The sequence below is a fragment of the Anguilla rostrata genome, chromosome 2 (genome assembly GCF_018555375.3).
Source record: "Anguilla rostrata isolate EN2019 chromosome 2, ASM1855537v3, whole genome shotgun sequence".
Lineage (NCBI taxonomy): Eukaryota > Metazoa > Chordata > Actinopteri > Anguilliformes > Anguillidae > Anguilla > Anguilla rostrata.
The window spans coordinates 49200529-49216718 of NC_057934.1; the positions used below are offsets into that span (position 1 = coordinate 49200529).

Here is a 16190-nt window from a genome sequence, read left to right on the forward strand (position 1 = left end):
GAACAATAATTATAAAATAAATAAATAAAACAGAAAACTCACCAACTTAAGTCACTGAACGCGCGCCAGTCACTTGATCCGCAAATGCACATTTAACACTTTACAAGTAAAACATATCTGAGGATGTCTTATTGCGAAAAAGACACGCGGAAATTGGAAACGTTTTTAGTTTTTATATACAAAGTAAGAGGTATTTGTACAAAACGGATGTGTGCATTAATAAATATGTATGCATTTGTACAAATCGGTGCACAATAATTTTAATGAAAATGTACGAGACAGAAGTTGAGAGATATTTCTTTGTAGGTAGTAAAACACATTTGTGACTTGCCTCTTATTTATGGATCACAATGAATGCATTTGTCAATAAGATTTCTGTTTGTAATAACCATTTAAAAATGAAGACTAAGGTACAATGACCAATCTTTATACCTAAATATTATTAATTAGGTAAAACCAGTTTTCCTTCAAGAAGCTAGCTGCATACTTCTGACAACATTTAAATAATTCAGTACCTCTCATTAATTAAAAAATGTATTTAATATATTAAATTGTTTTACTTCAAAATATAATGTCTACTATAATTTACAAGGAGGAAGGTAAGCAGGATAGGTTGATGAATATTTTATGTAATAATTACACATTTTTACAAAACTTAACTTAAATCACACACTTGTTCTCAGTACAGTAACACACATCTTGGTCAACAATACCATGTCAGTGCAGATTGGTGGGAAGGCCAGCAGTGCATCACTGGCCATAGCTTGCTCAGGGAGGTAGGGTTACTGTTGGACAGCCCCCCAGCCCATGGCAAAAACGAATGGGAAAACCTCTTCCAGAAGCATAGAAGCTTCACCACTCTACAACTATGACATTAGCATTTAACCACCAGCTCAGTTTAGTTGGACTGGGTTGGACAGAAGCCAATAGGCATGGTGTTATCTTGGTTACATCCATAGGAATGAACAATATAAATATTAAACAAAAATCTAAATCAACATTTCCAGGGTTAACCAAAAGGCCTCTGTCTCTTTGACATCATACAATGTTTCAATTTACAGTAAATTATCTTCCATTTAATGAATTTAGATGCTTTGACGGACTGAAAAAAAGGAGAATGACCTGTGGCCACTTCCCAGATCACAAGTTGGTACCTTTAAAACATAAATGCTGCTGCATATTGATGCTTGCTTGAGAGCTTGTATGTGGCTCAAAGAAGCTAAGTGTTCTATCCAAATTCATTACAATAATATCTGTACATGCATTTTCAGGGTCCAAATAGTCTCTACCTTGTTTTTTTTTCTGCACACTGGTGTCTCTATTTTTCCTTACAATGAAGTGGTTACTGTACAGTTGGGTCAACGGACCAATGGAATGGAATGGTATTTTTTGTTAGTATAAATTACAAAAAAATACATCATCATGTACATCAAGCAGGCCTTGATGCTCAATCAACCGGTGTCATGACTGCAGCATCCTCCATCCATTCTGGAGGGTGCAACTAGTGAATGTCCACTGAAGTTGTGAAATCAGCTGACCACCTTTTTTCCCCACACTGTAATTTGTCAACTAAGCAGAGTAGCTGCTGCTTACAAAGCAGCAGGCAGATTATAAACATCGAGCAATGGGGCGGATCACATGTTGACTGAAACCCTCCCTCATTGGATGACACCGTTGTCACTTACAGATATGTCAGACCGGCCTAAGTGGACACTGATAATGTCTGAAAAGATGAATGCATGAATATCTGTACCATGAAAAGCACTGAAGGTGGGGAATGTTAGTCCAGGGAACGTGGATCCATTTGTTTATTACTGGGGATGTTTTTTTCTTGTCAGAACAGGATTCATGTCTTGGGGCAGGCCAGTAATGATGTATTTCCTGGACATAAATTTTCTGAAATCTTTTTCAGTAGCCTTCCTCCTCATCTTCCTCAGCCTGCTTCCGGGCCAGCATGGCCTGGATCAGGGCGCTGGTGATGGGTGGACCAGTGGGACCAGAGCCCTCTTCAGGATGAGGTATGCCAGGTAGGCCTTGAAAATCTGACATACAGACACAGGTTCCTGCATGAACTTATTAATACTGTACAAGAAGATTACAAAGAAAATGTATGGTAAATTAATGCCTTTGGTGTTCATGGGGTGACTAATATGATTATGGGGTCTGGCACTTGGAGAAGTGTCGGTTTGGTCCCCGGTCCTCTGGGCAAAAAGTGTCAAAGTGTCCTTGACTGAGACTCCAAACCACTAATTGTTCCTGGCGAGCTGGTTGGTGCCTTGCATGGCTCCCTTTCTGGTGCGTGTGTGTGTGTGTGAATGGGTGAATGATAAGCATTGATTGTAAAACGATTTGTGTAGCCATAGTCGCTGAAAAAAAGTTATATAAAAACAGTTATATAAATGAAGTCCGTTTACCATTTACCAGTCCATGATTAAAACTATATAATGTAAATTATATTTAAGTCTGAAGAATGTGGGCTGTCCACTCATATCTGTCACATAATTATATGATGTGCTGTTGTCTGTATTCATCATGCCCTAATTTTTAAGACCTTTGTTTTTCCTCATTATTTTTTCAGTAAGGTAGAACTCACCCTGCTCATAATCTGGTTCAATCTCCTGTATCCTGGCATAGGTCTGAAAGGGAAAAAAAAAAGTATTTTTTGCAAGAAGAATGAATAGGTGTTACAGGGTTTTTGTGTTTGCACAACAAGTATAGATCAAATGATTTTATGTCCTCCATTTAGTAGACAATTTGAAAGTTGCTTGTCATGAAAGGATGCATATTAAAGTACTTCAATAGAGCTTTGTTTTCCTCCGAACATTCAATAGTTCTCTAGATTTTTCCAGCCCCTTTCTGCCCCTTATCCAAATCTCTGCCAGGCTCTGTGTTTCCATTGATCAGAGGTCTCTGGCTATAAGCTGAAACTCTAGAGAATGTTCTATTCCTCACCCACTACATTCGCTGATTCATTCTTTTTCTCTCTTAACTGAATCTGACCAACAAGGGGAAAGGCAGCCAACTATATGATTGTTCAGTGAAGGAAATGCTTACTGACCTGGAAATGGCTATGTTAGTTGTTGCTGTATGATCCAAAACAAACAAGAAACATCCCTTGCTACAATGATCAACACAACATCCTTACTGTAAGTCCGCTAACCTGGGGCATCTGTGTGTAGGCTGGTTGGGAGGAAGCCATTGTCGGCATTGCTTTCTGAAGCTTCTGCAGTTTTTCCAGCAGGAATGCCTTGTCTTTTCCCTCCTTATTAGCAAAGAGGAAACGGATTTTGAGCAAGGAGAAAGAGGAGATAACAGGGCAGAGGAACAGTAAAGAGTTACGGGCATAGATAAAAGAACATCAAGAGAAGGAATGTTTTTTCTGTTAAGTAAAGGTGTTCAAACAATAAAAAGTTATGAAATGTCCCAAAACGTAAAACCTAAGGACTCACATTAATGATCTGCTCTCTGAGAAGATTTATCAGCAGTTTGCGTCCTTGTGTTATCTGCCAGAAGAAGTATATCAATACCCTGGCAAGAGAATAGACATGGATGAAGAGGACGTTTTAGTAATGTAATGTACAATTACACTGGAGCTGTCAAACTGTGCTACTGACTATAAAACACTATTAACAAATATGGAAAATTTCACTTGTAAATGTGGACGAGCTGTTTTACAATCAGTATGTACAGGGTGAGGAAGCTCCAAGAAGCAATTCTCACAGGATTATCAGGCTGATGAGGTAGAAGAAGAGCTCGCTTTTGATCACGTTGTGGAATATCCAAACAGCCCACATGGATTCTGGGAGGTTCAGGATGTTCACTCTTTCCATCCAGAGAACCACAGCCTCAAAAGTGGTGTCGAGGCCCTGGAAGGGCCCACAGTGCGCTGACGGTTTCAGGCTGCAGGAAGGTCCAACAGGGCAGAGACAGACATAAAGAAGCTGAGAGGGCATGACAGGGTTGTTTACGTGTGCTGTCAGTATTCTATCCTGCCTGCATTTTTATGCTGTATTTTTTTTCGTACAATTTTGAACGACACTTGTATTTATTGACCTATCTCGTGTCTCAAGTCAAGTCCGTAAGGCACAAACATGTACATGCTCCTCTCTGAAGTGTTTCTTTCTCATGAGCTTTCTATCCAATGTTTCTTTTCAATATAGTCAACCAGGTGAGCTGCGGTCTAAGTACAGTACAATCACACAGAGATTAAAGAAATCCCACCAACTGAACCCCCTCCTCCTTTGGCCACACTACAGCCAATGCACCACCCTGCAGGGCTGCCGGTCCCACTCAGTCACTGGTATTGTCACAATAAAATATCAAACCATGGGACACATCATAAAACTAAACCTGTGCTTTGCACTACCTAGCAGTCTGCCACAACAGATTTTACATTGGTGTGTGTGTGTGTGTTTTTCTTTCACAAACACTGCCAGATCTAACCTCACACCCAGAGCTGCATACCTCCACACAGTGTAGGCCACCATGGACACTGCCCCCACGAAGGAGGGGATGAAGAGTAGGGCAATGAAGATGGTCTGCATCTGCGCGGCCCTGCCGTAACGGCGGGGGGGCTGGCAGTTCTGATACAGGCTCACCTGAGCGGAGGAAAGAAGACCGCTGAAGCCGAGCATGTCGCTGGCACACGCAGCACACAGCGCGCACGTGACTGCGTTTTTTATTTCTCAGGTGCACGTACTTAACCTTATAAAGGTACTGTTACAAAATGGCACTGAGTAGCACTACCTCAGTGGCATTATTGTTCCTGAGTACATTGTTTTTAAATGAGTTTTTAGAGAAGTAACATGAGCACGGCACGCAGCTCTCCAGCCATTGTCTTTGTATCAGCGGAGGGTTCGCGTTACTGTCACATGAGTTAAAGTTCCACTCACGGCCTACCTTCTTCAGATAAAACATGATGAACAGCTTGATCATCTGTAAGACTGGTAGCAGTGGAGAGAAGTAAATCCCAATCCTGCAGAAAGGGAAATGACAGAGAAATTGGCGGAGGATGTTAGGCTAATGCTAAGATTGGAAATGTGATAAAATAGCTTTACAGTGAGCACAGAAAGGGAAGAAAAGGCGCACCATGCCAGTGTCTGGGCATAGATCAGGTCGAGGACGTTCCTAGCGATGTCAAATTCTGGAACCCCCAGACTTGGCAGACACTTGGTCCCAATGATGCTGAGTCAAGAAAAAAAATTTAGAAACATTTATTAGTGTGTTGAATTAGCAGTTTGAATTTCTGTAATAAAATATGAAAACGTTGCCAACTCACTTGTGTAAAAACTCTCCAAAGAAGGTTTCCAACATTAAGAAGATAAAATCAATGATCACCAGCCGGTACAAATCTTGTCCAACAATGGACTCCCAACACTGAGAAAGAAAGTCAATTATTATGTAAGGTGTAATACATGTTAAAACACATATTTGCAGTATAAACCATAGGTTTGACAACTTCTTAGATCCATAAATGAACCATCCTACATGAGAGAAAGCATCAAATCTGTGATTGTAAACAAAACTTCATGAGCCCCTTGGTATAAATAATAAATGATGATGTACAATGGACTTACTGTAATTCTGTTAGAAAGTATTTTCATCCAGTAGTAGCAGAGAATTCCCAATATTCCCATCTTTAGGAAGACATTCCTAAAGAAAAAATCAAATAAAATGCATGGAATTCCACAGTTTTGCCACCGAGGTATTTGTGGTTCATTTAAGTGCTAAAGATTTCAAGACAAAACATAATTACACAGCTACACATGATGGCCAACTAGCTAAATTGCCACAATCAAAATTAGCTACCGTGCCACAATTAGCTACCCTGATAAATATTTTCAATATGTTTATGTATCATCTGTAAAGGAGAAGCCTAACAGGGCTTTAAAAGTTGGAAAGACGGTCTGCACCTGAGGATGATGACATAGATCTGTGTGCGGGGGTTGGAGTATTTCTCAATCTTGCTAAGTAGTGAGTACAGCAGTGGAATGACAAGGTTTATGAGGGAGACCACAAAGGGCAGCAGAAGAGTGGAAGCTTCTGTTAGCAGGCTAGAGTCCTGAGAATCGTTGATCGACTGCAAAAAAACGAAAAGGTCAATTTTTTCCAACCAAAACCTACTATAACGTTCAGGGTTAAGCACTCATAACATTGCTCAGAGTTGTCAACAAATCAGCAGACTGTAATCTGGTCATATTTCTGATTGACAAATCAGAAGACCATGGAGGCAATAATGCTTCAGCAGTTTTGTGCAGGTATGCTGGACTTACGTCAAGATATCCCAGACACAGGAAGTAGATGGCAGCACAGCAAGCTGCTGCCAACCCCGTGGAGATAAACCAGGTTCCCAGGTGGATCCCAAACTGTTTCAATTTCTCTGACATGGTCATATGGAACCCCTGGTTCTTTTCTGAAAGGGACTCCTGAGATCACAGCAGAACAAGTCCAGTCCCAACATGGAACATAAAAATGACATTTAATCAAAGTTGTAGGAAAGATACTCCAATGTGTTTCGGACTACAGTCAGGCTCTCAAATAGAATTAAGAAGTAAGACCACCTTGAGCTGGACGCGAAGGTTGTTCTGGCGCTGACGTATTGCTTTCACGTTGGTGATACTGAAGTCCCAGCTGCACAAGAGACACCAGGCATTGCCAGAGGCAGACAGCACAAAGTTCTTCTGGAAGGATCTAGCCATACTGCAGAAAATCAAAAGTAGCAGGGACATCTTAACTGATGACAGCTCCAATGATAATGCCAAAACAATGCAATTCATCAAAAATGATGATTGGGTTGTCACCCTTGTCCCCAAGCTCTCTGCATTTGTCCTGCAGTGTCCCACCCACTGACCTGTAGATCAGAGAAAGTCCACACAGAACCAGGTAAGCTGCAATAGTGAAGAAGTATGCCAGCTGCATGTCATATGCTGGAGGATCTCCAATTATATCATTACTATAGCCACCATAGTACAAGACTGTCTGGTTGAAATATCCCTGTCAAAAAAACATTTACAAGTGTTCATATTTCAGAGTAATGCATATTGTTTCTAATTAATTAATTGGATATAAGAATATATTCCCTATGTACACATAGAAGCTAGTAAGTACAGGACATAAAACACAAGTAGGGCAGAACTCACAGCTCCAGTGAGGAGTTCCAGCCCCCTGAAATTAATTTGATCCGTTCTGTTGGGCAGCTGCACTAGCTGCGGCACAGTAATGAAGCCAAAATTGACCACGAAGGAGAAAACGTTGAACATGAGCAGCCACTTGAGGAAAAGGAAGTAGGAGAGGACACTGGTGCCAAACTTGCCCCCTATTTCCTTTATGGTGCCATGCCACAGCGTCATCGCCTGTTTGGCTGACACCATGCTGGCTCCAAACCTACGGAAGGACTGAGGGGACAGGTCAAGACATGCAGGTAAAATTACTTTGAGTGGGGAGGATAGGGCAGCGTGGTATTTTAAAAAATTCACAAAACATTCACACATTTACTACCTTATATTTACAGTATATGCATGGATTTGTGATGTGCGTTTTGCTGTAGTGGAATGTGTTTGTTGCTGCAACTGAAGTATGGGAAGGCCATCAGCCATTCATCTGTTGAAGTACAGCTCTCAATCTCAGCTCTTCTTGGTATTTCATATTGCTAGAGTATCTGAGATATGACTGTATCCCTTTCTGTGAATTCCACACATTTTCCACCCTACAGCAAGGCTGTGAATACCATACTCTTCATCCAACAATGCAGTCATGAGGTGCTCATTTTAAAAGAAAGCAATGTTCTACCGGTAGGCAACAGTTTCTCACCCGAGACACTTGCTCAGTGCAGTCTGTAAGGCAGGTCAGCTTGAGGCCCCGCTTGGAGGACTTACAAGCAAGTACTTGTCTCCTGGTGAAAACGGAACATGTGCTGGATTACTAAACATCGTCTAAACTGTGTATGTAATTTAGCCTCTCTTTCTGCAGTTCAGTCATAAATCATTTCATGCTAATGTATATTTTGTCATATTTTCGCTGTGTGTTGATTACCTTGGAACTTCCATGAGCATACAGTATTTGGTAACACATTATGTGATGGAACAGGTTGGAGACTAACACTTAACCAGTGAGCTCACACTACAGGTATGATACCAGTTAATGACAGTACTGCATAACCACCCTATCATTGTGTAAACATGATTTTTACTTCCGGGATGCAGTGGGCATTCGGCCTGTTATAATGGGCTTAATGTTTAGCCAACCCTAATGAAAAAAACAGGTGAGCTTTGACCTACTGCAACTTGGCTTACCTAATATGTCTTTTGTCTTGAAGGCTCATCTGGAGGACTCGCATGGCTTGGATTTGGTCCCTGGATGACATAGCAACCAGTTCTTTCACCAACTCCTGCTCCCCTGTTGAACATATAATTTCAGTTTCTCTGATGTTGCTGCTTTGAAAAGGCTACCAATAGGTCGTTCAGTATATGCATATACTTCAAATGAAAGTCAGTATTTCAAGCTTAAGCCAATATGTGGGCATATGTGTGCTACTATGTAAGATACTGAAAAAAATACTTTTTTTCCCTTTGTTGAAGGTAAACCCAGAAATGGGATGGGTCATCTTCTTGACTCAAATGAAGCTATTAGCTTAATGTGCTACCCATGGAGTTATATTTTCTTGACAAAACTTAATCTGTAATATAATTCCCTGTTTAATTGTAATATACTTGGTGGAGATATGATGGGAAATGGGGACTGTCAAGGAGCCAGATTAAAACAGCATTATGACAGGTTACAATGCAGCAAATACATGTCCTGTGGCATTATTCCCTACATCTACTGTGATTCAAAATAAGCACAGTATATACATGTTTCCCAAGGCTCACCGCTTTGAATCTCTTCCCTGACGTCTTCCTCGGTTATGCCCAGTCTGCCCAGGGCAACACCACCACCTGGAAACAGGCTCATTTTCCTTGTTCCTCTCTGTCGCAGTGTCTCACCTGACAACACAGGACAGCTATTGGCACAACATCACTGACTGTATTACAAACCAAAAATGTAATTTTATGGTTATATTTTGGCCCACTGACAAGGACTATTCAGAATCAATCTAACAAGGAAAAAGTCGAGTATATTGTATACCTAGAATTATGACCATGATTTGACAGGAATTATTTGTTTAAATTATGTGAAAATCTATGATACTCTAACTCAAGGCATATAGCTATGATGCGAGCTGCTATTCTTCCAGAACATAAGTTACAGTAGCTATTTCATCGTTGTAAACGTATTTAGGGCACCAAGTTGGATAGTTCAGTTGATAGCTTGTCAAACAAAAACTTAATCAATAATTTATATTTTTTATATATAGCTGACAACTATACAAACCTTCAGAACATTTTCATTTAAATAAATTACTTTGACAACATGACAACTTGTAGTTTGATTCAACTCATTTATATATTATTCATATCAATTATTCATGCGATTTCAACAAAAACAATGCTACAGTGTGAGACATAATTAATTCAAACATTATGAATTAAATCATTAAGCTCTAAAAAAAAAACAGCTGATTCACAATACATAATAACAGAACACTGATATCCCATCAGTGCAATTTTTATAAATACTTTATTATCAAACTTCAAAATATTTAAACTTCAAATGACAGAATGAGGCTTATTGACATTACATGTAGTCTTGAAGCATATTACCTATGATTCCTCAGTGAGTGACGCACATTTTATTATGATCATAAACATTGCTCCATATATGTTTTAACACATACACTGATAAAGACATTCACTCTCCTATCAAATCCCACACACAGAACTATCCTACTGTACTGTACGAAAGCAGTCATTTAGAGCAAAAAAAACAACATACAGCGCTTGGTTTCAGTGGCCGTGTTTCTGCCATTTGTAATTAATATTTGTTAAATTACTTTATAATCTGTTGCATAACAAGCTATTCCTGGCATTGCACTATATCACTATACTCACAGGTCGATAGCCCATACTGTAATCTGTCTCATGTACTGGGACAATATAAGGAAATGTTTTTAAATGGTAGAGAGGGACAGCACCACTCTTGTTCATTCAGGTCTGTGTATACCCTGTTACCAAGACTACAGTGCACAAAAGTAACAAGTAGTCATACTGACCTCGAGGAGGACACTGTACTTATAGCTGAGCCACTTAAAGTCTAACCAGATTTGCCCCAGCCACAAACAGATCATTTTGCAAAGGTTTATGCATCTCTCCAGAGCCTATTTATATTATTAGATGTCTAAGCACATTTTTAAACATTCAGTCATAACCATGTGTTATTACTCTTGGGCTTGGCTTTAACATTAGTCACTTATTAACAGTTTTTAAAAAAACACATTCTATTGGCAGCTTTGAGCATTAACAAAATAGTTCCTTCGCCACATTACCTTATTGCTGAAGGTACAAGTAAGCTCTGAATATCATTTCAAAAACATGCACACATGCTTCCTCAGTTTATCCCTAATTCTGCCCTTTATCTCAATGGGTAAAACATAATAATGGTCCATTTGGAATGTATTTTCCTCTCTGTGTCAACTTAGCATCAATAACAATGAGACTGCTGTAGAAAAGTACAGAATAGTACAGAGAAGTGTTTGATAAATGAGGGTTAACAAATCAGCAAATACACAGGCTAATAAATAATTTACGATCTTGGCTATAGGAACAATCTACTATTTAATAATTGCAATCCTCAAGGCTTAACATTGGCTTTCTCTAAATTTGTAGCTGTCACTTCTATCTCAAGACAGGACAATCATTTTCATACCTAAAGACCACGAAGGCATTTTCTTTGTAGATTATCTTCCATTTGTTCACGTTTTATTACCTTTAATTAAACTTGGGCCTATGTGTCAAACTGACATGGAGAAGCTGTAAAAGTTGTAACTGAGGGAAATGTAGCAGACAGGATGCTACACCATATTAACATATCCCTCCCAGGCATATTTTCTGCTCACACATACTTTAAAAGATGTGTGATTTTGTGTGTCAGCCAAACGTGTTCTCTTTCATGTTATACCTGCATCTGTAATGATTTATCACTTTACAAAACCTTTATAATAATCTTTATAATCTATCAGTTATCTCTCTCCTCCTTCTCAACTCTCTTCTATCTCTTTTTTCTAACTCTTGCCTACCCTACAAATTTGAAAGTTACTTTTACTTTACTAAGAAAAAAAAAAAAACCCACTAAAGCTAGTATGTACAACAATACATGAACTATCAAATACTCTTGTACCTTCCATTTGTGTGCTGCGTTTCTCTTTTGCTCGAGTATACTACTTTTTTTGTGTCGCTCCTGTGTTAATTTTAATTTTTAATTTTATTATTGTTTTTGCTGTTCGTTTTCCTTTTCCGTGCTGATTGTTCATTGGTGCCTCCTTGTCTCGTTGTGTTATTTAATTTTCTCCTTGATATTTTGAATTTCCCTTTTATTTATGTACTGCTTTGCTGCATCACTTCATCAAATCTGCTCCATGTTTGTTATGTTCTGGTTTCTTGTGTTTGTTCCAATTACATCTGTTGTTTCAGACCCTTTGTACTGCTGCGTTTTTACCTGCTTGTGGTTCGTTCTGATTGTTTGTTCGTAATCCATGTGTTCGTGCCTATCCCCTGGTGTCCTGGTGTTTTTGGATTTTTTTCATTTTCTTGTTCCCGTGTTTGTTCCTGAGATCTGTTTTGTTCCCGCCTATGTTTTTGACCGGTTTGTGTTTCTTACTTTGTTTCCGCTTGTGTGTTTCTGTGCGTTTCTGCCGTTTGTTTTCTGTACTAGTGTAGTTCTGTTCTTGTTTATTTTTTGTTCCTAAGAATATTTTGAGTTTTGCCCTTTGTGGCCTTGCCTGTTCCCTGTTTGTGTTTGCCTTTTTGTGTTATTAAAATCTTTTAATTTTCCCTTTTTGAGTTTCGTGTTTTCCTTCCCCCACTCTGCGCCTGGGTCCCAGCACCCGCACTGTCACAGTACCATTTGTACTGTTTTATATTTTCTCCTCTGTAATATTTTAAAATTCCTTTTTTATTTTTATGTACAGCCTATTGAGCTGCATCACTTGCATGAAATGTGCTCTATAAATACATTTTTGATTGATTGATTTGCATATGGGTGTGCTGTTTTTTTTCACAAAATTCACAAAAATCTGTTTTTTGCAGACATTCGAAATTTGCTATGCTGACTAAGCGTCTCATTACAAATATGCATATGCATGTTTTTTTCATCTGCATATGTATTTGTGACTGCATGCTTGGCCCCCTTGCTGCTTGCAGCTGTATTTATTTTTCTGTTCTACCTCTTTGTGCGCTCTCTCTTTTTCTGAGAATTATGCAAAGAAATATAAGTCTAATCCTTGTTTACCACATCTCTCTTTGTTCATCTCTTCTGTTCCTCTCAGGGGTGAGTCACCGCATGTGACAAAAAAAAGATTGTATTTCAGGAAATGGCTATCTTTATATTTTAAAGCAATCTCTGTGTGTGTTGGGGATGGTGCTGTGGTAGCCTTGATTTAACTGCTTATCTATTAATATTGAACGTTCATCAGTACATGAATATTCTCAACTTCAGATGCACTCCCAACAGTGTATGAAAAGAAATGCTACAGTTTGTTAGATTTGTACCAGAAAAAAATGCTGAAGTCTGTTTGGCGCTACTTTTTTAGTGGTAACTAGCAGTGGGTGAGCCAGGGCTCCTCCTGTTTCTCATTTCTGTCTTCCATATGACGTGTATGTCATTCATATCCATTCTTTGCAATGCCTTTGTTTAAAAATAGCTTTCTGGACACTGTAAGCAAATTCAGAATCATTTGGAAAAATTTGTTTGTCTACATGAGAGATTATTGTTTCTCACCCATGTGTGGAGCCCAGGGTGGCTGTTCTTCCAGTGGGGGTGTAATGTAGTCCACTGCAGAATCTGCTTGGTACCCAGCGTTAACTGAACCTAAATACAGGAGATAGGGACATACAGGATATTTATTGCAGTGCTCAGGACATGACACACAGGATACACTTTACTTTTACACCTTCAGCAATCCCATGCGGATACAGCAGTCTCTTCATCCTGACCAGCTTTCCAACCCACAAATTAGTTCATTAATACAAGTGTGGTTCACTCACCCTGGTTATGTTGCCATCTTAGGCTGCCATTCGGGTGGGGAACGAGGCCCATTGCCATGTGGTCTGTGGGCCTCCAGTTCCCTTCCCCACTGTCCCCGGGGTACCTGCCCTGTTCATTGTAGCGGGGCAGTGCCTCGGGAGGTGTCCAGTCTGTCAAGCCCCTTTGCCAGGGCTCACTGTCCCGATCATAGGGATTGTAATGATGAGACCTTCTGGAGGGGCTATAATAATGAGATAGAAGGTATTTTGTCCTCACTTGGCACTGGAGGTATAATAGTTAACATTTTTTTTTTTTGTTTAAACAATAAATAACAGAATACCAAAACAGTAGGAGAAGCTCAAATATTTCTGGCAGGAATTAAAATGTAACACACCTGCTAAAATCTTCAGTATTTTTTCCTTCAAAAGTTTACAGAACAATAATTAGATTATATTTGGTGCTATTATGCAAATTGTGTATTCATTTTAAGACTGATTTAATGCTTGATTCTGTAAATCATTATTAAAGCAGAATATTTTCCACATTTGAGAATTAAGCAAAACTCAGGATTTGGAATATATATATATATATATATATATATATATATATATATAAAATTCAGTATTTTTGTTCATCTTTTTTCAATGGTGTGACCAGCACTGTAGTCTATCTACTGTTTTTACTTTCTATTTTTTTTATTTAATATTAACTGCACAGTTTGGTTTCTTTAGAGGATTTAATAACATCTGACTGAGAACACTAGATGAACAGCTAGTATTAAAAAAACCTTTTTGTTCAGGTTGAATCTGGCTCATGTTGTTTTATTTACATACAGCAACTAGGGAGGTTCACAATTCAGTCTGAAAATTGACCTCCCATCCATATATTTTTGTGTTCTCTTTTCTTATTTTGAAAATTAGTTTTAAAAAAATGAATTATTTTATTTTATTTTAAATAAAACAAAGCCAGTGCACTTGTTTTAAACTCATGGCTGCCTAACTAGGTGTCCTTATAGCAAATAAGAGCACGCAAACACAGCTACATCACAGCTACAGTCACATTTCAGATCACTATGCCTAACATGCCATCTTTTGCTGAAGTATGCAAGCTTTTTGAATAAGGCTACAGTGTGATAGTCAGATTGCATTTCAATTATGTGTTTTTGTCTACTAGAAAAGATTAGTCCATTTGGAGACTAACCTCCTGTCGATTTCCAGAGTTTCACTGTCATGGTAGGCAGGATTGAATAGTCCTTCTCTGTTGTAATACGACATCAAGTCCTTGTTCGATTCCTTTCTCAGTGCACTTTTCCTTCTTCTTTCTCGTTCTGATCTTTTCCCTTCTCAATGTTCATGCAACCTGGGATTTATTACAGGTATTAGTTGGTAGAGTTTGCCGTCATCCCAGTGGGTTGTTTATGATAATCATTGGTCAGAATTCAAAATGTGAACATTTGAAATATGAAAATGATTGCTACATGGAAATTGAAGCATTCACGTTCATCAAATTCATTGCATTACGACGAAACACATAGAAAAACACCATGTCTGCCCGCTAAATGCTAACGCATCCTTGCACTTCTGGGTAATTTAACACCCCTTCTATCCCAGGCAACCCTCATTACAGTTTAATCAGCAAGATACAATTTCTTCCACAATAGCCTGAGTTTCAGTAATGAAAACAGTTGAATACCTCAATGTCAATGTATATAGTCAGGGCCAGAAATGGGGGGCGGATTCTGTGTGTTGTAAATATCAACGGTGGACGCCGTTCCGTTTCAAATTGGCTCAGTTCTATTAATTTGAAAAGCTGACGTCGTCCGCAACGTTGGCTTTGTTGAATATACGCGCAGTCAGTAGGAATGCAAGTCTTTATCTCCCCGTGCACTCAGAAAGCTTTTTTCTTTGTTGGGATACGTGCTGGCACCAGTCTCTGTTGGCACGCTGCTGTATTTTGCTGTGTGTGTGGCCGTGGTACTGTTCCCTAAGAGTGTTAGAGCAAATTAGACGGCCATACTCCATTTATTTATATGTGTTTTTATTCTCACAGTAAGAAATGCCCAATCGGCTGTTTTACTAGTCGATTAGGCTATTTGAATGAATGATCTTAATAACCATCAAAATAAAACTGCACTATAGTGGTTAATGGTAATCCTTGAACAGGATGTCCTCCTCCATCAAAATGATTTTTTGTGTGTTTAAATACAGCAACAATAGTTCACCCATAGCCTATCAATACCAAACAGGGACGTTCACTTTCTGTTATACATTAAGTCATTATTTTACGCTAGCTATTCACTAACTTAATTCGTTATTCAGTACAGGCTATGTCAAATGCATGTAATATATCTCGTCTCACTACAGAGAGAGTACGGAGCAGTAGCCTAGAATATGTGTTCTCGTCTTGATATCACACCGGACAACCAGTTTATTCAGCATATTAAAACACCAGACTGCAATGTTAAAACAATGTTAACGTTATTGACCTATACAACAACCACAGTTAATTCTACATTAAACAAAACACATTCATTGGTGAAGTACCTCTGATACATTTCCATATTAGTGGACAATTAGGCACGTATTAGGTAATAAAGACCACTTGCTAAATTAACAGTATATACAACTGAGACATCTTACCTAATCTCTTCTGTGGGAAAATGTCTTCTTTGGCTACAAACAGTTTACTAGTATACCATGTACATTATAACCGAATCATTCATAGTTTAAATAACGCTGTGTTAACAATTTAAGCTACATTTAGCAGGCTAAAATCTGCGTATCGCCATGCCAGGTACTAAAGTGTAACTAAAGATAAACGTTACACTTATGAGGTACTTGCTGACAGAAAATCGTAGCCTGGTGTCCTACCTTCCCGGAACTGTGGGTCTTTGGCAAAGTCGTAAATCCCAGGTAAAAGTCCGGTTTGAATCGCCTACATTATGCATGCTGGCTCATTCGCCACCTCTGTGTTCCAGTCCAGGAATTGATTCAGATCAACCACTTAAACTGGTGGTTGAGCCGAGTCGGCCGGTCTTGGCTGAGCACTGTGAATTTTGAATAGACGTGCGAAGC

General features: G+C 39.0%; 1 protein-coding gene and 1 long non-coding RNA gene across 8 annotated transcripts; one reads left to right on the forward strand and one right to left on the reverse strand.

Moving 5' to 3' along the window:
* Positions 1 to 609: 609 nt before the first annotated feature.
* On the reverse strand, positions 610 to 16159 carry tmc5 (transmembrane channel like 5). Of its 6 annotated transcripts, none has more exons than XM_064322747.1 (22): positions 15987 to 16159; positions 14317 to 14475; positions 13137 to 13357; positions 12871 to 12960; positions 8868 to 8981; positions 8292 to 8394; positions 7810 to 7891; positions 7140 to 7394; positions 6851 to 6993; positions 6561 to 6699; positions 6273 to 6425; positions 5913 to 6079; positions 5577 to 5652; positions 5279 to 5376; positions 5089 to 5184; positions 4900 to 4975; positions 4465 to 4598; positions 3721 to 3900; positions 3450 to 3528; positions 3161 to 3262; positions 2594 to 2636; positions 610 to 2042 (listed from the first exon to the last, which is right to left on the reverse strand). In XM_064322747.1, exons 2-22 carry the CDS (start codon positions 14388 to 14390, stop codon positions 1909 to 1911), a joined length of 2559 nt encoding a protein of 852 aa, XP_064178817.1. In that variant the 5' UTR covers positions 14391 to 14475; positions 15987 to 16159; the 3' UTR covers positions 610 to 1908. The 6 variants fall into 6 exon arrangements, with proteins under 6 accessions (XP_064178817.1, XP_064178818.1, XP_064178816.1 ...); XM_064322748.1 differs by having other exon boundaries at positions 14317 to 14455; positions 15756 to 16159; XM_064322746.1 differs by having other exon boundaries at positions 15756 to 16159.
* Positions 1664 to 5268, forward strand: LOC135248287 (uncharacterized). 2 transcript variants are annotated; one of them, XR_010328403.1, is made up of 3 exons: positions 1664 to 1770; positions 1913 to 2027; positions 4437 to 5268. It is a non-coding gene; the product is annotated as an uncharacterized LOC135248287 (long non-coding RNA). The 2 variants fall into 2 exon arrangements; XR_010328404.1 differs by having other exon boundaries at positions 1708 to 1770; positions 1916 to 2027.
* Positions 16160 to 16190: the final 31 nt, after the last annotated feature.

What these genes read in the sequence shown, in the direction of transcription:
- tmc5 (XM_064322747.1), bottom strand. Translation starts at nt 14,390, where the DNA reads ATGTCGTATTACAACAGAGAAGGACTATTCAATCCTGCCTACCATGAC. An exon ending in ATCTATGTCATCATCCTCAG is followed by an intron (nt 5,653 to 5,912) that starts GTGCAGACCGTC and finishes TTTTTTCTTTAG; the next exon opens with GAATGTCTTCCTAAAGATGG. An exon ending in TGAACCAGATTATGAGCAGG is followed by an intron (nt 2,043 to 2,593) that starts GTGAGTTCTACC and finishes TCTGTATGTCAG; the next exon opens with ATTTTCAAGGCCTACCTGGC.